This window comes from Neodiprion pinetum, chromosome 1, assembly GCF_021155775.2.
Source record: "Neodiprion pinetum isolate iyNeoPine1 chromosome 1, iyNeoPine1.2, whole genome shotgun sequence".
Classification (NCBI taxonomy): Eukaryota; Metazoa; Arthropoda; class Insecta; order Hymenoptera; family Diprionidae; genus Neodiprion; species Neodiprion pinetum.
Window position 1 is genome coordinate 5,739,588 of NC_060232.1, and position 22,458 is coordinate 5,762,045.

The 22,458-nt window shown below is 41.8% G+C and overlaps 1 protein-coding gene across 1 annotated transcript; it reads right to left on the bottom strand.

Annotated features, from left to right (window-relative positions):
* Positions 1-20,456: 20,456 nt before the first annotated feature.
* Positions 20,457-21,719, bottom strand: LOC124212671 (uncharacterized). Its single transcript, XM_046612994.2, has one exon. It carries the CDS (start codon positions 21,701-21,703, stop codon positions 20,492-20,494), a length of 1,212 nt encoding a protein of 403 aa, XP_046468950.1. The 5' UTR covers positions 21,704-21,719; the 3' UTR covers positions 20,457-20,491.
* Positions 21,720-22,458: the final 739 nt, after the last annotated feature.

Below are 22,458 nucleotides of genomic sequence, written 5' to 3' on the forward strand. Positions count from 1 at the left end.
ATCAGCCTTACCTAATTAAGAAAAATATTACAACACGTAAGAGATGAAGAAAATTGATGCATATAAGAATGTACACTGGAAACAAATTTTCGTCAAAATTAACCGTTGGGTGGACTTGTGTAGAACAATTTTTCGGCTCAATCCGGATGGTGTTGAATTGACGGAAAGTCGTTTTTTCTATATACGTTCGGACGAGAATATTTATACGAGTGTACAGAAACAACAAAATTTATAAAATAAAGAAAAAATAATATTAATGGGGAAATGGAGTTACGGCCGTGCAGGATACGAGAAGCTGAAAAAAAAAATAAAAAAAAGGAAAAACAAGTAAATCGTGAACGCGCGGTTTCGTCCGGCATGAGAAAAATTTAACTCAGGTTCCCGGAGGCGAAATAATCGATCTATAAAAGCCCCGGGAAAGAAACCGTGATAGCTGATGAATGGAGGAAAGAGGTGTGGGAACTGGCGCGTAGTAATACTACGACGGGGCGTCTCTTCGGCGTCTAGTCCATCAATGAACCGGCGCGATGAACGGGGAGAAGGGTATTATATAAGGACGATCGGAGAGTCGGGTAGGGGAAAAAAAAGTGTCGGTCGTACGTGTGTGCGTAGGGAAAAAAAATGCTTATAGAACGGAGCGGTTGTAGCGGTCCATATGTCAGTTCGTATCGTCGGAGGACTTGGTCCTTGGTCGTTGCTGCTGAGCAACAGGTGCAGCGGATCTATTAATTTTCGAATATTGAATATTACGTAGAAAGGGGTGTTTATCCCTCCTTTCGCCCTACTCGGCTGACGCACACGAAACGCTCGACGATTATACTCGGATCTTCGTTTCATTAATAGCAGAGTATACGGATGATTTCCGGCTCTTGTTGCGCACTATCGCGTATATATTATACCGCATGATTCGTCTCTGGATTTACATAAATCAGCGCTCGAGTTTCCTCCGTTTTTGTTCGTCGAAAATGAACGTGAATCGAAGTTTTTAAAACTACACAGCTCGTACATTTTCTCCCCAAACACGAACGTGGGATATATATATATGTATGTATATCTGTATATGGGGCATTCTACGTGAAATTTGCAACTCACGTACCTCACTCCTGTCGATTTTCTCGGATTTTTTGTCAAACTTCTTTAGCCACGAGTGTAAGTGAAAATGAAATTGAGAAATCAATTCGGAAAATGCCGTTCTTTAAAATCAGACAAAATTCACATTGATTACATGATTTAAAATATGATTTTCAAGCATTATATGATAATGTGATCTTAATATTAATTATTTTTTCGCACGTTTTTAGTATTTTCGTGTCGGAATTCGAGCTGATTTAAAATATTTTTATTCCCCAGTCTGAATAGATCACGGGATCATGAAAATAATCTGATTATACAATCTATTTAGATCGAGGTATATAAAAAATAGAAAGGTAAAAACAATCCCGACATGGAAAAACTAAAAAGTTGTGAAAAAAATAGTAAATATTAAGATCCCATTATCGCGTTATGCTTAAAAATTATATTTCATATCATATGTATCATATGTATGTATGTATTTTTTCACATTTTTAAAAATGGCGCATTCGGAATTAGTTTTTGATTTTTTTTTTTTTCTTCAATTTCACCCGCCAGTCTTGACATCATACTAAAAATGGTCAAAATCGACGGAGGTGAGGTGCATGGTTTGCAAATTTCACGTGGAATGCCCCATACGCTTACAATATATAGATGCAGTTATTCTAAAGGAAGCTGCGGATGAGTTGCGAAATTGGTCGGAGGAGGGCAGACGACCTGTCCAAGGTATAATTGAGGTGTCGTTTCCACTTCCCTCGGAGCCTGTTCGACGAGAAACTCCTGAATGACATTCGGTAGTTCGGTAGCCATTATTTCGAACCCCAGGCTAGGCCGCAGCGGCATTGTCGCAAGCGCGTGGTTTCATCTTCTTTCCCCCAATTTTCCTCAACCTTATTAGAATTTTCTCGGCACGAAAGACGAAGACTAGAGTTTTAGAGCGGCCGGATCCGCGTTCTGCCTCCCACGTCGAAATTAATACCACGGACTCGGAGATTCCTTTGATTTGAAAAATACACTCCCGAAGCTACCGTTGCTGGCAGCCATTGTCACTGCCAGACGTTGAATTTCGAATTCGTTTCTCTCTAGACAATTCTTCGACGAGGTGTATAAGGTGTATTGTGCAGGGTTTACACTGTTTTTTATTTTCATCCCGAAGTTAAGAAAACCGTTCACAGAGTAACTCGTGGCAAAAATTCTTGCACACTTTTCGCGAAATTTCATCGATTTGAATGCAGGAAATTTTTCCCACGGGCACCGAGCTCTCAAGTACTTGCAGAATACTTGAGCCTCGGCGGCACGATCACTCGAAACGGTAGTCAACTTGCTGCAGTAGCAGCGTGTTATAAATTAGAGACTAATTTAAGCGTCGTTTTCTAACAGGCAATCAATACACCGCGTCTCGACGCATTGCCAAGTTGCCCACGCAAGTACATTAAACCTGTAACAACTATTCGTAATATAATGCGCATCCTTTTATACCATCATGCTCGGCTCGTGCAGGGAGCTTAATATGTTGCGACGACGATGTGTTGTGTTATTATAGTGCAATAATAACGGTATTACAGTCGGCGATGATCGTAGTTTTACTATTAGTGGAGGTGGTTACCTTTCTCTCTCTCTCTTTCTTCTTTTCTCATTAATTCACCGCTCATACTCACGACCTTCGTCGTATCGCTCGTGTGCTCCATTTTTTTTCTTCACCTTCATTTAATGCATTTAACTCAGTTGTTCCCACTTATTCACTTATTTTTTATTATTATTGTACTATTTATTTCTACGTACTCCTCAAATGGTACTTTGTAGTTGTTTAAAAAACATCTCCAAGTACAACCTACCTCTGTTTTATTTTACTTTAGGTTATTCCTTTTCTTGATTCATATATATTTGCCACTGTAACGCTGCCAGCTACCCTTTGTCCTATTCCTAGGCCAAGATAATCCCTTCGTAATCTCCACTGTAGTCTACTTTAATTTTTTATCTTTTTCTTCATTTTACCTATTTCGAATTAATTTTCTGCCTGCATACTTGCTTTTTCTTCTCCTACTTTATTGTATCCTGTATTCTTTTTCTGCCGCTATGCATTTGTCCAACATCGGTATGAACGTAATAAATCTATCTATTTAGCTATCTCTCTCTTTTCGCCAGACGATGATACGCGTCACGTGTGCGGTGTGAAAAGTTGCGCCGTGCGTCATTTCGTTCCTTCAATTTGACCACCCACGGGTTCTTGGCGTTGGAAAATCGCATTAGCCAACAATAAATCCGTAAGATTGAAGAAACGTCCCGCGAGAATGAAGACAGGAGTGGATAGCCTGGGGTACCGTTTCTATTCTGTGTCACTGCGGGTAGCCTTCCAGGCCTGCCTTTTGCCGCACAATCGCGCTCTCTTGAAAAACGGGCGCGAGTCCACGTTTCTTAACTTCCTTTCTTTCTCTGGCTCTTGTTTTTTCTCGCAAGTGAATTTCCTTCTTTAATAGAATTTTTTTCAAATTTTCCCTCATTTCTTTTTCTATAAATTAATAAAACAACCTGCGCCGAAGAAGTAAATTATACATTTTTTTTCTCGAGTGTCAAGTTGTTCGGTGTTGCCGATGTCGAATTTTTGCTACGGCTTGCCGGGCTGCAGAACAACGGCGAAACCATCCTGAGAGCTTAATCTAGATCTCAGCCTCTCTTAAATCTCCTTCTAACAATTAACCCTTGAAGGTAATTATAATTAAGGAGTCGACTGCTAATTGCTCGCTGTTCAAATACGTATAAGTGAAAATTAGAGGGCGTGGTAGAGGACGGTATATCATTCAAATCCTTGACGCTACGTTACACATACCTACATATGTGTACCTAACCAGATTTCTTTACCCTCTATCTTTTCACCGCATTTTCGATCATCGCTGTTTTCAGACTGCAGCTGAGGTCGTTTCAAGAAAATCAGTCTCACGCTTGAACGAAAACGCGAAAATGAATTTCAGCGGAAAAATCGAGCCGTAGGCGAAAAAGAGAAAGTCCGATGATACGGAGACGGAAAAATTACACGCGAGGCACAATTTCTATGAGATTATCTCGGAATATCGTGGGAGAATAATGCGTCGCACTTGCTGGCATCCGGTTCCACTCGTTCGTCGAGCCTCGCACTGACCACCACACCGAACGAAACGCGTAAGCCGCGAATGCACTTAAATCCGATAAGTGCGCTGAAACGAGCTTCGGACTCGGAGGAGGTAATTAAATATCCGAGGATAGGCGCGACGATTATTTGGTGAATTCTTCTTGCAGAGTAAATCTGCTCCAGTCGGAGCTGATTTTTATTATAAGCTCGTCGTTGATCAGCCACGATAAAACCCCGTGCTGATCAATTTTGTGCAATGCTTTTGTTGTTTTACCTTGCGTTTCGAATCGTGTGAAAAATCGTGGCCGCACGCAGAGAAAGGATTTGTTGACTTTATTGAATACGGTAATGACGTGTCGCGAAAGAAAAGTTTTTACTTTACTCAATAAAAAAAAAATGCTGAGAACGATAATTTGTGCTAGCAAGCGAAAATAAATTTGTTTGAATTTATAAAACAATTCTTTCGCCATATTTGGTAAATTTGACCATTTTTTTTCACGTGCAAATGGTTCACGTTCAAGATTGTACAGTTTTTCTTCACTTCGAAGGCATGACAGATCAGCGAAAAGCAAATGACTTACAATTAAACTATTCAATTACATGCTTTCGAGTAAAAAATGTCGGGCGAATATTTGAGTTAGTATATTTCGACATCGGACACTTTCCCGCGTTGGCACGTTATTGAATTTCCAACGTGGGTGGCAGGGCTGGCAAATTATCCGGGCTTTAGGAGCGCTTAGAATCCTTTTAACCTCAATTAAACAACGCCAAACAAAACCCGGAGCGAGTCTTGGCCGCGTTGTTCGTCCAACCTTTCGAAAAATCCTTTGGCATTGTAGCTTATTAATAACTGGGGTCGCTGCTCGGGGGTTCTTAACGGGGCGAAGAGAGGAGAGATGAGTAAGAATAAGGAGAAACGGAAGGGAAAAAAAGAGGAGAAAAATTGTAAAACGAAGTGACGACGAGGGAGAAATAAAGGAGATAATAGCGAGCAGCGATTTTGCGTGAAATATCTTTATTAGGCGATTTTGATCGAGGGCCTCGTGACTTGCTCTTCTCGTATAGTGAAGTCAGTCCGTCGAAGCCTTCGAGGATTCGAGCTTTGTTCGCGATCCTACACCCTCTGTGTGTGGTCCTCGCGAAGATGCGGCTGTCTGGTTAAGCTGCGCGGACATTTTACGGATAGGTTGGTTCCAATCTTACGAGTCAATCGATCGTGTCGGATTCGCGGATAACCGACATCGATTCGCTCGCCATTTCGGTAACTTATTGCCAGACGCTCTTCATCTTCACGCGGGGATGTTGGTTTAAAGTTCCGCACGGCACGAGTTCGGACAGACCATTTATGCACCGAATGGAAGCTTTTTCCGCATATGCCAAGGTTGCAGGGAACGTTCGCATGGTTTCCGGTGATCTTGGAAGTCCTTAAGGTCCTGGAAATGTCCTTGAATTTTTCTTGTATCCCGGAGATATTCTTTTTTTAAGGTGTGGCTGCGAATGATGTATATTCGTTTGTGCTCATCGAGTAACTGTTTTTAAAAACCGGATTATGTACAGTGCCCTTTGCCCTCTGCCTTCTGCGTTCGTGTATTTTTATTTTTCCTGAATGTCTTTAGATGACCCGAAAATGTCCTTGAATTTGTTACGGATTTTTCACCGGACACCATGGTTCGTCTTTGACCACTTGGAGTTTCGATCGTTTCATTTTTGACCGTTAGAAATTTTCAACATTCGAAGTTTTGAGCATTCGGAATTAATTTCCACTTCGCACCCCTTTGACAGAGCACAAGGGACCACCCTCTGTTACCAACGAATGGCAAACGCATCAAGTATCATTTTATTTGACAATAGATGAACGCTTTGAGATTTTTTGGAATAGCTCTCGAGCGCCGCGACTTCGTGTTGCGTTCAGTTTATCCCCCGATTGTGTGACTCGGCATGTGGAGATAGGAATCGGCGTGGTTTCTTCTCCGTTCAAAGAAAAGCTAATCGAATCGGACGTTGACGCCAGCTGCGCTTCTGGATTTTTATACGGCGTACAAGGATCGTTATGACAAAAGTCAAGGGTCTCGATCCGCCACGTGCACAAGGTTGCAATTTGACGCCGTTACCGCAGGCGTCCCGGCTTTGCTTTTCACGACGACGATGGTTCCTCTCTCTCTTCGAGCGACGCTATAATTTTGCATTACGCATTTGAATATTGTGCACCTATTCGCGTATCACTTGCGTAGTGTACATGCTCAAGCGATATGCACATGTATGTGTATAAATATAAATATAATACAAATGCGCCCGCAGCCTTCTTCCCGACTGCCTACGCAAAATGGAAGAAATAAAGAAGGAAATGGGAATTGCGCCGCTGCAACGGCGTTCGCGATGTCGAATTATCCCCCGTGAGGAGTTCTTCTCTCATTGTCGGCCGAGTCTCGGATGCTGTGCTGCCGCGTGTACGTACACACCGTCTTCGTACACACTTGGGCGTGTAAATAATATTATTATATTATATGCCCGTATGACGTGATGCGGCGTTATAACGGTGACTACTCTCACTTTAAACACTCAGCTTAATCGTTATGCAATGCTTGTATAGGAATAAATTATTCTTTGTTGCTGACCGGTACAAATGGCGACTCATTAAAGTAAAATTGGCCCCACATCGCCGATGATCAAAGTAGGTATCCACTCGCGTTGCCCGAGGATTTTTGTGCCTTTCGATATCCGTATACATATATATACGAGTGTGTGCGCGCGTGTATTAAATGTACATGGAAGCACACGTACGTAGAGGCGTTTCTTAAATTGCATCACTCGAAAGATTATTATTGCATGTTTGGATTTCCGGCAGATTTTCACCTCGGGTGAGACGAGGTGCGAACCCGAATTACACATGTTCGTTCGTGGTTGGGTTTCGTACGCACGAGATAGTTGCTATTCAACGCTCGTCAAACCGCGCGGCTCGCCACTCTTCGGCTGAGTTAACATTTTCGACATTTTATTTTTTACACCGCGCCGCCTCGGCGTATAATAAACCTTTGCATAATTTTTTTCTCCGTATAATAATGTATAAGCGTATGCAGGTATACCGGTATACACCCATACCATGCGGACTAATCAAAATACGATCAAGTTTAAGAGTATACCGATAAGGGTAGGTAATCACGATACAATACGCCGAGTTAATGTCGAGGCGAAAATTAAGAAGGTATAACCGAACGGCCTTGAAAAAAACTCCGACAGGCGGATGATTAAATTCACCTCGTACGTAACTTGTACATGTAAGGGGAGTGAAAACCGCACGTGAAAGTCAAGTCACCGTGTAAGATTGTAATTGTCAAAAATAGTCGTCGTAATATCGCGTTACCGCGATGATATGTATCGGTATTATACACGTGTAATTGTTACGATAATATAATAGCCGGACCTTCGGTTGATCTCAGGATTGGTCAGTCAGCGGTCCTTGTAATTTTCCACATCCTTTCTATTCTTTCTCCCCTCCCCCGTTCCCCCCTTCATCCTCTTCCTCTCTCCGTTCTCCTCATTGTCCTCCTTTCCACAGGTGAATCCCTCAAAGCATCGGCCTAAGATACAAAGAGATCCTCACGCATTTCCGCTTACGCAATATCCTTCCGGTCTCCGTGTCCTACGAGGCGAGCTGCTCTTCCATGTGGCCGTGCCTGTCGCATCGCCGTCGTAAGAAAACGAGAAGAAAAAATTCCAGACCGCGACAAGGCGTGCCGGTCGTGAAATACAATTGCACGCTTCTTTTTTGCAGCGAAGGGTGTTCGATGCATCCCGGCGTAACACGCGCCCGAAAATGTCTCGATTGTTCCCTTCGGGGATTTATATTTTTAACGAACGACTCGCGTAAGCTCGATGTGTAAAATTTTTGAAATACAGGTATTTTGGACTTGAATTGAATTGACTTGACTTAACGCCTAGTCTTTAACGTGCGTACGTACGTACACGTTATACATATATGATACTCCGAAGTGAGAAGGAAGACGCGGCCTTCCTTCTTTACTCGTATCGCTATACGGGCAGCAAGAAACAACCGAAAGACTCGCACGCAAGTTCATAATGGGGATCTACAACGGTATCGCGGAGTTATAGGTGTACGTATAAATGTGCGCATGCATACGAGCGGCTGCATTGTGTTTTCGATAGAGGGATGCTGCGAGCGGTTCGGGGTCCATTCCGCCTGCCTGAAACCGGCACCTGGTGCATCATCATTATTTATAAAGATCAAACGCCTCGGGGAAGAATATCAATGAGCTTCTGAGGTAGACCTGTAACCAAATCAATAACACAACAAAAATTTCACCCCTGTAATATACCCCTGATATATATATATATATATTTTAAATTTATACGTGTATAAATATATTTATATATATTTATTATTTATAAAGGGTATAAAGGGTTTTTAAACGAGCTTTTCGTAACTTGAAAGTTTCCGCCTTTTAGAAAATTTTTCACTACCTTAAAATTAAAAGCTATCGTTGCGACCTTTTTTTAACTTGTAAAAGACACTTGAGTGAATATCCAAATAAAAATATATATGTATGTATATTCGAGTCAAATTAGTAAATTGCTTCGGTTCACGACCCCAAGGTGCCAGCAATGTTATACCGGATAAAGGTTAATAAATCGCAATCTCGACTCGCGAATAATTTCCCGTAATTCATATCGTATTTATATCTCAACTGATTGTGCAGCTAGCCGCATGTATTCTTCTTTCCCCGGCAACGCGTGTACGATGTAAAGCGAATAGGACGCTTAACTTATGAACTCGGGGTCTTTTTTCCGTCTCCCTATTTCTCCGCTTCTCTTCCTTCCGTGTGAGGCGAATGACGTAACCTGCCTCACACAGGGGATCCACCCCCTCTTCTCTCCCGTGCTTTCGAATAGGAAGGAACAACGGAACGATCAACGTCTCTTACAGATCCAACCGTGCATCGCACAGGCATTAAGAGACCTCTTTGTGCGAGCCTTTCGAAATAGCATGGGTTTGCGGTATGAATGGAGACAGTAACCATCGTTTCCTGAATCCACCGCAGCCGATGACTGCGAAGCTCTTAATCAATCCTCGCTCCTCCCTTTTGTCATCCTCGTTCCTCGATGCTTCCCTTCCACTCGGTTCTCCCTTTTATTAATCGCTCCTACGGTTCATGGGGCAGCGCCAGGGACGCTGTTAATTGGTCGCATCGTCGCCTGACGATTTGTTCAGTTTCTTAAACGGTGTAGAAGGAGAGGCTATACCACTGTGTTATCCAAGCATGGCTCAACTATGGTCCGGACTCTGGACTAGCAGCTTCTGCGACTGCACTGATGAATATTCGCGCTCCGCTAATTGCGCCCGTTCTTTACCCGCCTCGGAAGTCTACCTCTATATACCTACATAGCCGTAGAATTAACCCTGCTATTTTATCTTATACCGCGGGAAAATACTCCGCGGCCATTTGTCTACGGCCACAAACGACCTTGCGCTTCTTCGCTAACTTCTGCGGGAGCTCGTTGAACGGAATTCTTCTGCCTTCGTGCATCTTGTTTACGTTTGCTGTGTGGGATGGAAAATTTTCATTTTCGAACAGATGCGGAAGTAGTGACCAATTTTTTCATCTATATTATCATAATGCCAACGCAATTATTCATTTGTTTGAAAACGAGTGTTCCCTCAGAGATCGGAGGAAAGGAATTATTTTGTTTTTAGATTCTTTTTTTTTTTTTTATTCAAAAAACGGTGTTTTTGTTTCGAATGTTTCGTATGTATATCACATACAAGACGGCATTATAGACGATAATTGCAAATACACCGGGTACGATGACTCGTTGCATTTCGACCAATTTTCACAACCGATGCATCGTTAACTCGTATAGGGTTGATCGTGGTGGATTGTGAACCGAAGTGGAAGGGATGAAGGAGACGATGGAAACCCGAGATCGGTGTAATAACAGGTCAAGATATTAAATGTAGATTTAGAACGACCTGAATCAGAGTAGCCCTGTATCTGTACATCTGTATCATATAACACACGTATAACAATACGTTAGGGTTGATCGTGAAATTCGTGTTGGTATCGCACTTGAGCTCGATCGGCTAATGACAAGGCATACGTATGTGTACGTATATCGAGAGGAGGGCCGTCCTATCTGGACGCGGAATCAGATTGCCGTCCTGACTATAAATACTCCCCGTCTTACCGGGGAGGTAATAACAGATTCTTCCCTAAGGTTTTGCCGTCGATCTGTATCGACGAACGTGCGTCGAGTCGGCGTCCCGCGCGCGTGTGATAATTAAATAGCCGCGCCGCGGTGCCTGGATAGAGACATTGGAAATTGCCCACCACCCTCCCTCTTTTTCTCTCTCTTTTTCTCTCTTTCTCTCTTTCTCTCTCTCCGATGCTGCCGTTGCGTTGCGTTGCGTTAAGCCCGGGGCTTGCGGAGTGATCGAGACGTTACGTCATAAAGCATCGGGATGTAGGTACTCGCGTGCGCTGCAAAGCTCGGAGACCGATATCGACGAAGAGAAAGAGAGAGAGAGAGAGAGGGAGAGGGAGGGAGGGAGGGAGGGAGGGAGGGAGGGAGGGAGAGAGGGAGAGCCAGAAATCTTCCTCTCGTTAACGATCGTTGGTTTCGCGCTCTCCGGCTCTCTTTGAAGCCTTAAATATTTCCTAATTGGGTCGAACCTACGCTTCGTTGATTGAAGGAACCGATTCGCTGGACTTTTAGAAGTGTACACTCCTATATATGTATATTCGTATAACTATCTCGCCGTATGGTATTTAGAAATATCTGTAACGATATCTTTGGCTTGCCGAGACGTTATATCCACGTATAGTCACGCGTTTGATTTCTTTTCAAGATTTTATTCTTCAATCTGTACTTACGGTAATATCTGATATTTGAATTCTGTAATATAACTGCGGTCAAATATCGAGATCTGCTTCCGAGGTTTATGGGCGAGAATTGCTGCACCTGAAAGCGTCTGGTTAAACTCGTTAGATTAATGCGTCAAAGCGGGTGATCGTAGATAAGGATTGTCGGGTTTGCGGCTCAGAGCTGTATCAGATTTTCAAGGGGATTACACCAGAGTCACGAACTTGGCAGTTGGCCGTTTGCGCCGGGATTACGGAAGCTAGACTGCCTCGGGAATTCTTGCACTTTGCTGTTTCTACAATTACTGCTATCGCTAACTTGAAAATCTTCCTAATAGGCGTAACAGCGTCTGGTAATAATCATTCCTTTTTTAGGGTTTGTTCGTTTCGTTATGTAACCCGACAGGATTTACTGTAATTCTTGTTTTCGTCGACCTATTGATGAGAGGTCAGACAACGTAGGTACTACCAGGGTGATGGTAAAAATACAGAATGTTCAAAGAAGCGAAAACTTGATTTGTAGAATTTATAAAATTTTTAATGTCGAAGTATGGAGAAGTAAAATAATAAAAAGTTCAGAGCACAGAATGCCAAACTACAGAATCGTCAGAATTCCTGTCGATAATATGGAATAGTACATAGATTCTCGATTTTGCGGTTATACATTTTGTCTTTCTGTATTTCGACTTTTTATATTTTCACTTCTCTGTACTCGGACTTTCTACATTTCTCAATTCAATATGCTGATGATTCTACAAAGTGGTAATACTAGTTTTGCACCTCCTACTCCGCGTGTGTACGTAGAAACTCTTGCGATCATATACGAATCGCGAATAAATTGTACTTCATCGGCTCGGAAGGGTCGGCGTTATGCGTTTTTTATTTCAAGATTTTTTAATTTCATTGCCCGACGAAAACGCCGCTGGTCAATTCGCATTGATTCTGCTAACGAACCCGGCAATTTATCGTGGTAATTATTACGCCGTGTTATACACACATACACACATATATATATAGATGGACTCGACGGTTTAAATTGCGCTGCAAGTGGATGGAAATTTTTTTATACGGTGCAGGTACAGTACAATTGGGAACTAACATCACCGCAAAGGTTAATAAAACGATCGGGGTGAAAGAGGAATTCACGCGATTCGTCGACGAAATTATCATTCTTTGTTGCATAAAGTATAGTATAATACAAGTTGTATAAAGATGTAGATTCTAAGGTGAGCAAAATAATTCAAGATAAAATAAGATTCGTTATTTTACATCGGGAACGATACGGATTGCCGATTTGCAGATTAATTAACCTCTTTCTTGATTTTTATTTCAACTTGTTCTTATATTATCTTCTTGCTCTCGGACTTGATGATTAACTACCTGTCTTTTTTTCTCCCACAATTTATTGTGTACACAAACGCGATTCAGCCTCTCTCTCTATCTCTCTCCCTCTCTGGTTTTCTCTCTCGAGCTGTATTCTAATTTGAATATCATTCGATCATAGTCAAAATCGCGATGTAGATGTAAGGAAAAGATTTTTCAACAAACGCCAGCCGCATATTCCGCCCGAGGAGTTGGAGTGAAATCAGATCGATATATTATCGGCCCGATTGGTTGCATCGTTGGCTAGAGTCTCCTGCCTACCTCACTCGCTGATTTGTTGTTTAGACACGCCGTTAGCGCAACTTATCACCTCTTCGAATCTTGTATACTACAACCGATCCCAGCCCCGATTCACTCGATCGACGAACGATGAACCTTACAAAATCAGACAATTATTTCGCGGATGATGTAAAATTAACGATCATGTTTCAATTTGTGTATAACGAGAGAACAGAGAGAGTGAAAAAAAACAAAATAAATAAAGAAAACAAAAATAAAGGAATAAATATTGAAGAAAACTATTTTGGAACGAAGTAAGATCTACGTTCAATCGTTCGACGTTATACGGCGTTTCATCGAACTCGTTCAACCCATTCGCTTTCTCTTACACTATGATGTACAATCTTGATTTTCGTTTTTTACGATTTTATCGAGATATACTGCATATTAAATAATTGTCAAGTATTTTAAATAGGCGTAAAATTTTCTAAAAAATCGATTGCCGATATGTATTTTGTCAAATTATTCTCACATTGCGAGAAAGATGTAAATTTTGAAGAAAAAAAAAAAAAAAATCAATCTCCGAAACATGTCCAAAACAACACAAAATTGTTGAAAAAGTGTTTCTTTACTCAAATAAAGGCATTTTGAGTCAATATATTAATTTATTTCGATCAAAGCGAACGGGTTAATCCAAAGACTCGGTGTTTCACTTTTTTCGATTTCGAACGGTTCTCAATGCGAGACGGCAACGTGTTTCGGGATTCGCATGATCGAGATTAGCTCGTTGTGATATCGGTGGAGGTAGACGAGACGCCTTGAGTATCGGAGTTGAGGCAGGTCTGGGCGTTGCTGGTGAGTCGATAACTTCTCGACTCCCACAACGAACGAGAAGAAGAACGGCGTTTGTGCAGAGATTTGCCGGTTAGGTTATACGTGTACCGCATGCGTGCACAATGCGCGTGGGCCGGATTGATGTATCGCCGCATGCACGAGTTTCCTTGGAGGATTTTGTTGCAGAGGCGTTCGCGTATCGATTTCTTAATATACATATAAATGGCGAATCGACGGGATCGCGTCGCAGCTTTTTTTTAAATCCGTCAACGCGCAACGGTTCAATCGGGTTGACGAAAATCAATGCGGAAAATTAATGTTAAAATGCGGATGGACCGCGACTGTATCTTTCGAAATGCGAAAGGCGATCGAAATATATTATGTAACACGGGTCTCGAATTTATATTTATATAAATAAATGTTCGTTCTATTATACATCGAGTAATTATCAAAATCTTCATTTATTACTTTGGTAGATTCTATTTTTTTAACTTTTCTTAAAATCCGAAACATAGTTCTGGTATCCACAAAAGTAAACTTTATCTAATAAAACAATTTTTTCTTTTACTAGTTACGTGGAAGAAATCAAAATTGACATCTAGAAGGCAAACTCAAAATTCGTGTATACCGGTGTAACATGCAAAATCATCAGAATTTCTGTAATTATATAGTTTTTTTGTACTTTTGTACATTTATTTGGACGATTTTTACACTTTCTTCTTTCTATATTCCGATCATACACGTTTTTACTCCCTTGTACGTTTTAGAATGATGCTGCGGTCTTTCTATTAGCTGTGACCATTATGCGTAATTTCTGAGATTTGAATTTCCCCATACACCGCGAATAAAAAGAATGCGACGCTCGTTTTGTAAAAACTAACGGATCGCGTTGCTCGATCGAGAATCCTCAGAGTTCGGTTCCACTTGGCCCCTCTCTTGTTGTCGATACTCTTCACTTTTCGCCTGCCCCCCGATTGTTCGAATTGGTTCGGTCAAACGCCGGGGATCGGGTTAGCCGACGGTAAGTAAGGAAGAAAGGGAGAAAGAGAGAAATAAGGAAATAATAGGGAGAACAACGAGGGGAGGAAGACGAAGCCGGACCGACCAGCCTCGCCGCTCAGTTTCGTCGTTCGTGTGGCACGAGACAGAATTCTAAGCCCCCGGCGAAATCGAAGCCCGTGCCAGTTTCTAATACCGGCGTGTCTGCCTGCCTGGCTGCGTACAATTTGCAGCGCCATTCACGTACGAACGAAGGAACCAAACTTTCGAATAACCGATCGTTTAGTCGCTCCTTATTACGATCCTTGATCCAGCACTGCGGCTAAGGAGGATTCAAAACACGACGACTTGCTCAGATTTTTACCCGCAATAAAATCGCGATTGAGATGATCTCGCTTGAAATCTTGGGGCGTGAGATGAAAACTAATATCGTATAAAAAATTTTTGATATTCTAACGCGGACTGATAGCTGTATAATGTATAATATATATACCTGTAATGCGGGGGAATATTAATCGGACAGAAATTAATCATTCGCGTTCCCGAGTGGATGTGTACGAATACATGTATAACCGTGTGGTAAAGTGGTAATGGATTTGGACGGAAGAAAAAATAAAATGGAATAAAAATTAGAAACAAAAAAAAAAAAAAAAATGGAACGGTAATAATTTTTCTAGACAGGTCAGGACCCTCGAAAAGAGACGAGGATAATTCTCGGAAGACATTTGCGGCGCGAGTCACGAAGGACACGATTATACGTGTGTTTATGTGCGTTTGCGTTTGTATGCGTGGTATCGGCGTCGGATCCTCGGGCAAAATTTCAAATTGGGCCAATGGTCAGTGTCCGTTGAAATGACGCCGAATTCGGCCTCCGGTACCGGAGCCTCGAGTGAGGCCTCACCTGTGGCCATTTTTCGGGTCTGCGGAGGAATTTCTATGGAACTGCAGCGGAGAGCGAAGAAGACGAAGAGGAAGAAGGGGAAGAAAATTGTGCCCCGAAAACAATTCTCTTAAATCTCGGGGCGCTATACCTTATATTGCCCGCAGAGTTCAGTGTCGCTGATTCGTGTGTCGTTTCACGTTTCTTCTTCTTGTTCTCCTTCTTCTTCTTCTTCTTCTTCTTCGTCTTTTTCAAGTCAGCTCCGTAGATCTAAGGACTTTATTATCCTGTACCCCTTACTTACCAGTGCAGCTTGAGACCTTTCGGTACAAGGTGCTTGTATACATATACCCGCTCTCGCATATTTCTAAATTTTAACGCTTATAACTACACGCCGCTTGTGAAGTATTTCGTATACGTCGATTATTATACTGTCAATTTTACAACTCTTTAATTATTTTTAGTCACTGAAGCAAATTACACGTAGAGAGAAGAGAAGAATTTCAATTGCTGATCTTTTTTCGTATTTTTCTTCACTCTTCACTCTTCACTTTCAGAGTTACCTATAATCCTTGTTCGTTGCTCCCTTGTTATAGGATACAAGTATTTATATTGCACCGGAAATTCGTCTCGACAGTCGGCAGGATGTAGTTACGATTTCAGGTACATATATTAACGTCAAGTTTCATTTATTCTCAGGTATTTTCTTATCCCTCGAGCTTGCAAGCTGCAGGAGAATAGGAAAAACGACCCGCCGTCTCTTGCGAGTAATTACGAACGGAGTGAACGATCATAAGCCAAAGTATTCGTACACATATAGAGTACAAACAGCTGAGCGTATATTTGTTAGTCCCTCTCGCATTTCTTCTTTCCCTTGTTTGTTTCTTTTTTCTTCTAGTTTTTCCTTACCTCAGCTTTCAACTTTTTTTTTTTTTTCGTTTACCGCTGATCGCGGAACCGACTTCCGCATCGCTTGAAGGATTTACTACACGGTTGAACTTGAATTAATATATCGACACTGTACGATATACGGTACATACCCGTCTATTCATATATGTATATTGTCTGGGACCGAGAGAGCGTTGCGAACGGTTATACAGTGACATTGCTAAAATCCTGAATGTATGACGCGATGCGGCGAATGAATTAGACGGAGACGGTAAGTGTCCGTCAAAATGACGTTATTTACCAACCAAGCGGCTCTCAACCCCTTTCGATCAATATAAATATTCCGTTATTCGAAAAGCTTTACCCTCGCTACACTCGCATCATTAAGATTTCCGTAAGAGAATCAAACGGTCGATTTAGAAATTTGCCACGCGTATGCGGATTGTAGATGCTTTGCAGCGTTCCGAAAAATATATATATGTATTTTAAACGCGCATCATATTTCGGTAGAGCATTTCAAATTGTGTATCTCAGCCAAATGTGAGCTCTTAGTATTGATATTCAGAGGTACTTATTTTAGTTTTTCCAATGTCCGTGTAATAATTATATGTATAAAAAAAAATCGATACATTTTCGAATTTTTGTTTTCTCATAAACGGTTTTACTTATAAACTATCTAAATTTATACATGTTCTCGTAGGAAATTTCATGCTTTATAAAAAAAGTATTGAAACAGAATTTTCCTAACTATAATCGGTTAGCGATAGGAAAATTATTCTTTTTTTTTGTTCGTTTTGAACACCCCAAGATACCTGTTACATAAATTTCAGAACTTTGCGGTAAAAGTTCATCGATCGCCGCCTTCACAGAAGATGTGAAAAAATAATTTCCTCTTTATATCCGCGTCGCGTTATTTGAATGTAATTGTTGCGGTTAAAGCTGATCCGTTTAGCTTTATGCAACGATTAATCAATTGTTCGTCGAGATGCTAGGGCTGATCCTGCGCTGGCGCAATGATGAGCACCCTACCGTAGTTCAGAGGACGCGTTAGTCCAGCAGCGGTATTCAGGACATTCCAGCATGGCAGTGAGCTCTGTGAACTCGGTGAGGAAAGAGCGCAGCCTATGAGAGTACCTGTCATCTAAGTATTTCTCTGTCATCTTCGCGCCATTCAATTTGTCACGCGAAATATGCAGTTACAGGGGATATTTCGTTGGTATTCGAAGCTAATTTCATCCCGGATCGAGATCGATTCTGCTACATCGTATATCAAGAAACTATTCTTTTCTGTTATGTAATATACGACATGCGAGTTCATCCGTAGAGTGTGTTATAGATTTTCGGTAACTTTGAATTTGTTCAACGTTAAAAACATCAACCATCTTTTACGTGTTTAACACTTTAACGCCCAAGCATCTTTACCGCTGAAAAAAATTATTTTTCTTAATCAAATCGTTTGAAAAATTACACTTTTAAATAATAAAGTCTTTCAATTTTCTAACCTAAATAAAAAATTGTAGCAAATATGCTAGAATGGCAGTCAAAGGGTTAAGCTGATGAAAAGTTCTCGAGGTACGATTCGGTTCAATTTGTGAAATAGATTCAATGATCTGAACTCAGTTTTGCATCCGGCTTGGTAATTAGCACGAAGAAAGTACGTTGTCTTACGTTAGAATTGTAAGAATCGACGAATCGAATCTCTTTCGCGATAGCTATTGAAAAATTGGCCAACGCGATACGGCGTAAGATTGGGAATTCGAGAATTGGGGAGGCGGACTAATCGCTAGGTTACAGGAACGGGCCGAGGAGAGGAAGGAGAGCGAAGACTTGTAGAGTTATGCCGGAGAGACTCAACTCCGAGCTTCTTCGACTAAAAAGATATCGACAATCGAGCCGTAGAAGCTTCGTATCAATTTGTCCGACGGAATCTGGCTTTGTACAAGCCGCTATCTGCCATTATATCAAACTATACGAGCAACGATCGATTTATCCGACATTCGAGTAAGATACCAATTATATGCTGCCGCGACGCCGGTTTGGAACGAGAACGTTGTTGTTCGTGGTTTTTGTTTTTTTTTGAAAAAACATTAACTGACCGAAACTACGAGCACGTGAAATATTATGTGTATGTAATTCTATATACCTAATTGGCTACAATTTTGAGTTACGATTAATTTTAAAAAAAAGAGAGGAAAAAAATCGGATAGATAATCATTTGATCAAAACTGCTGTTTCTTTATTTTTTTTCTATTCTTTTTTTCGAGGTGAAGTAAATCGAAGAACATATTATATATAGATACTTACATAAGTCATTTGATGTCAACGGTTGATGTATAACAGGTATATATAATATAAAGGGTAAATAAATTTTATGATACAAGATGAAACAGTGTGTATACGTGTACGATTCTTTGAAGGTTTTTTTTTTTTAATTTTTTTTATTAACATTGCACTTGCTTAAATACATTTGGTCTCAATAAAGGAACATAATTGGTGGGAATTCGTTTTTGCATGTGTAACATATCGATGTATGTATGTCACTAATTGCGGTATGTATATTTATATACACATATAAGAGACAGATGCTCGTTTATACTTACAGTTGTAGGGCTAGATTTACGCGAGTATAATAATATGTATAAAAAATAGTATAGATATTTACAAAGGTACTCGGCGATAGATTGTTAATTATTTGTAAAAAGAGAAAAAAAAAAGAAGAATAAAGAGAAAACGAAGAAGAGAAATTTCTTTTCTTTTTCTTCTCGTCTCCTCTTCAATTCTCTTCGTGTTAAATTAACCTTGTATACGTTTGCAGTACGCTAAAGGCATGAAAGAAAGATTTTTATTACTTGACCCGCTTTCCTCGCAGCGATTGCTTATATTTAATATTTCGTCAAGGTATAACCGGAGACAAATGTGCATTCCCGCGTTACGACAAAGTGGATGAAATTCAACGACGTGTAGTCCATAAAGAGGAGGCCTACTTCTCTTCGTGCGGAGATAAAGACGTCGGCTTGCAACGACGAGCGGCAAAAAGCAGACCGGCGTTATAAAATTCGCTTCTTGTATTCGAATCGTTGTTACACGCAGGGGCCGTCGGGGTGAAAAATTTCTATCGATTAGCCCGACGTTGTTTTCAGATCTTTCAAGTCTGCAACCTCTAACGCTGTTATAAATATACTCGAATTAACGCTCCTCGGAGATGAATCGCTTTTCACCGAATCTATTCGTCCTTCGTCGCCCTGCACAATCGGCGATAAATTGCGGGATATGCAGAAACCTTTCGGTTGCAGGTATGGTGTACACCTATAATGGATCGCGTTCGGCTGAAAGAGCTTTTTGCATTTTCATACGACACTCGGACGCCGCGCCGCGCGCGCCAACCTCAAGTGTGCGAACCTCGTTTCGCATTTATCATTCTGTCAGCTAGAAGATTTCAATTTGCTCTCTTTTTGCCCCATTACCGCCGGCCCCACAGCCTGCAAAATTGTATTTAATTGTGATTGACTGCTAAGTAGAGGCGCGACGAGCGACGTCGGCTTCATTTGCAAACACATTTTTACAGGGTTTTTTCTTTTTTTCATCCATCTAACACTTAATTACAATAGAAATACTACCGATACTTTTACCACCACCACCACTACTACTAATACTACTACTAATGCTGTATCGCTCGGTGCTCGATCTCATTTTAAATAGTCTTATATTCAAATTTTGCCCGTAATACGCGATCGCTTAACACTTTCTCGTTTTGCCAAACCTCCACTTTGCCGATTCTTTTCTTTCTACATGCCGCCCTTTTAACTAATATTTTTGACCAAACATTTTACGACATAATTGGTCCGCAACTTATACGTTTGTATTATTACCACTACTATTATCGATGTTATTATTATTGTTAGTATATTTACAAAATTACATACAAAATATATTTACAAAAGTGTTCAAATTACCGTTCTATACAATAATGTATGTACAAATATCCGTTACAAAAATATATGTTTTTTTTTTGTTTTGTTTTTTGTTTTTCACTCTTTGAAATATCAGTTCAAAAGTATGCTAATTCATTATTATTGTCGTCGTTATTGTTACTGGTACCATTGTTATCATTATCATTATTATTATTATTTTTTTTTTTTCACGCAGCGCGTGTTCAGAAATTTTGCAACTTGCGAAAATCATTCGACTCGTTCGACGAACGTTACTCTTATCAGAAGAATTATAAATTCAACGCGTCTATTCGCGCTGAAGTAATTCGTAGAGGGCCGATATGTAGGTCTGAGCCATTTGCAGGGTTTCGAACTTGCTGAGTTTCCTGTCGTTACCCAGACTGGGCACAACGTCCCTAAGTCTGTCAAACGCGTCGTTTAAACTGTTCATCCTCCTTCTCTCCCTCGCGTTCGCGGCTAGGCGTCGTTTTTTCAATACCTCGACTCCCGGCGCGCCGGACTTAACTTTATGCAAATTGTCCTTCTCGTTAAGCTCGTCGTCCTCGAATTCGATGCGAAAATCACCGTCCTCGTATCTCGTTGTCGAGAACTGCTCGTGCGGGTGATGATTATGATTATGATTGTGATTGTGATTGTGATTGTGATTATGATTACGGTGATGGCGACGATGGTCGCCGATTTTCATCGACGGTTCAACAGCCTCGCTTTCCGAAGTTTTCGAGCTCGAATTGTTCAATTCCGCGCACTGGATCTGATCCTGAACGCGAGTCTCGATACCCGCGTATAACAAGCCGTCTGAACTTCGTCCGAAATTGCTACCGTAAACCGCGGTACCGATTTTTTGCGAAAACTGTTCCCCCGCACACTTGACGATACCACCGGTGTAGGATGACGCGGTTGCAGTCAACGTCGTCACGGTCCTCGAAGCGTTGTCGATGTTGTTGTTGTTGTTGTTGTTGCTGGTGTTGTTGTTGTTATTGTTGTTATTGTTGTACAAACCGTCGAGAGCGAGGTAAACGTTATCGGATTTTTGAAACTGAGCTTCACCGCAACCGGGAAAATTTCCTCGGGACGAGAAGCTCCCGATGTTTTCTTGAAAATCCTGCTGCTGGCTTTGATTTCCGGATTTTCCGTTACCGATCCCTCTGCAATAATCGTTCTGACGGCTGGGATTGTAACCCTTGTACAAACTGATCTCGGCGAGGCTGCTCGCGCAGTTCGCCTCGAAACTCGCCGGACCGCATAACGACGGATTTCCCGGGAAATTATCGCCAACCGTAAAGGCGGTCAGCTCCTGGTACTCGTGATTACGACTGTCGACCGAACTGACGCTGTCGCAGCTGCTTCCTCTGGATCTCGGTGGCTGCGGGTAGCCGAGTATCAGAGATTCCGGGGCCGGCCAACAGCTTCGCGGATTCGTTGATTCGGGGCTGCTGGCAGAACCGTAACCCTCGGAATCGAGGATCTCGTATCGCTGCGGCGTAGCGTAGGTGTTCATATTGTCCGCAACAGTGGTTGGCTTGTGCCTGCCGATCCTTGCTAGTCGCTGCTGCTGCTGCTGCTTCCCTTTTCAACGTCAGATCATAATACGCGAGTTTCGATTCGCGCCGCTTCGTTTGTTACGATCATTTGTTCGTAAAACACCAAGGGGGAGAGATTCGAACGCGTTTCGGCACCAGGTTCTTCTATCGAGCCGATGTTACGCCGGCTTTATTACGGACAGAGTGTTTTGCGAGAAGTGCGATTGATGGGATCGTTTGTCGTTTATCGTCGATCGTCTTTACGCGCGTCGTGCTCGGATGGGAGCGTTGCGTAAACTGAGACCGAGTTTACCTGATGATCGAAAGCTGGACCACGTTGCCCGGTTTTCTTCAGATCTCGGGGTGGGGGGTTTCGCCTCACGGGAAGGGGGAAAAGCTGTGGCTGGCTTCTTGGCGCCTTTGTAGAAGCCGCTGTAAGAACCACGCCTCCTTTGCTGGGGGCGAAAGAGTCAATGGTCCTGCCTGCAGCCGACTCTGTCAGGCTTCAGGTATACATCGGCTTGTTTAGAATACCAAGTCGACCGTTGCGCGAAATCGGATCCGACGAGTCAAGATGGAGGCCCGAGAACTCTCTTGACCGGGACGATCTGCACGGCGAAGGGGAGGGAACCGGTGAAGAGGTCCTTAATTTTAATCGCTGCAACAGGCGTGGTTATTCGAAAATTGGTAATTTCAATTTCGATACTCGTTGCCAGAAGACGAGACAAGTCTC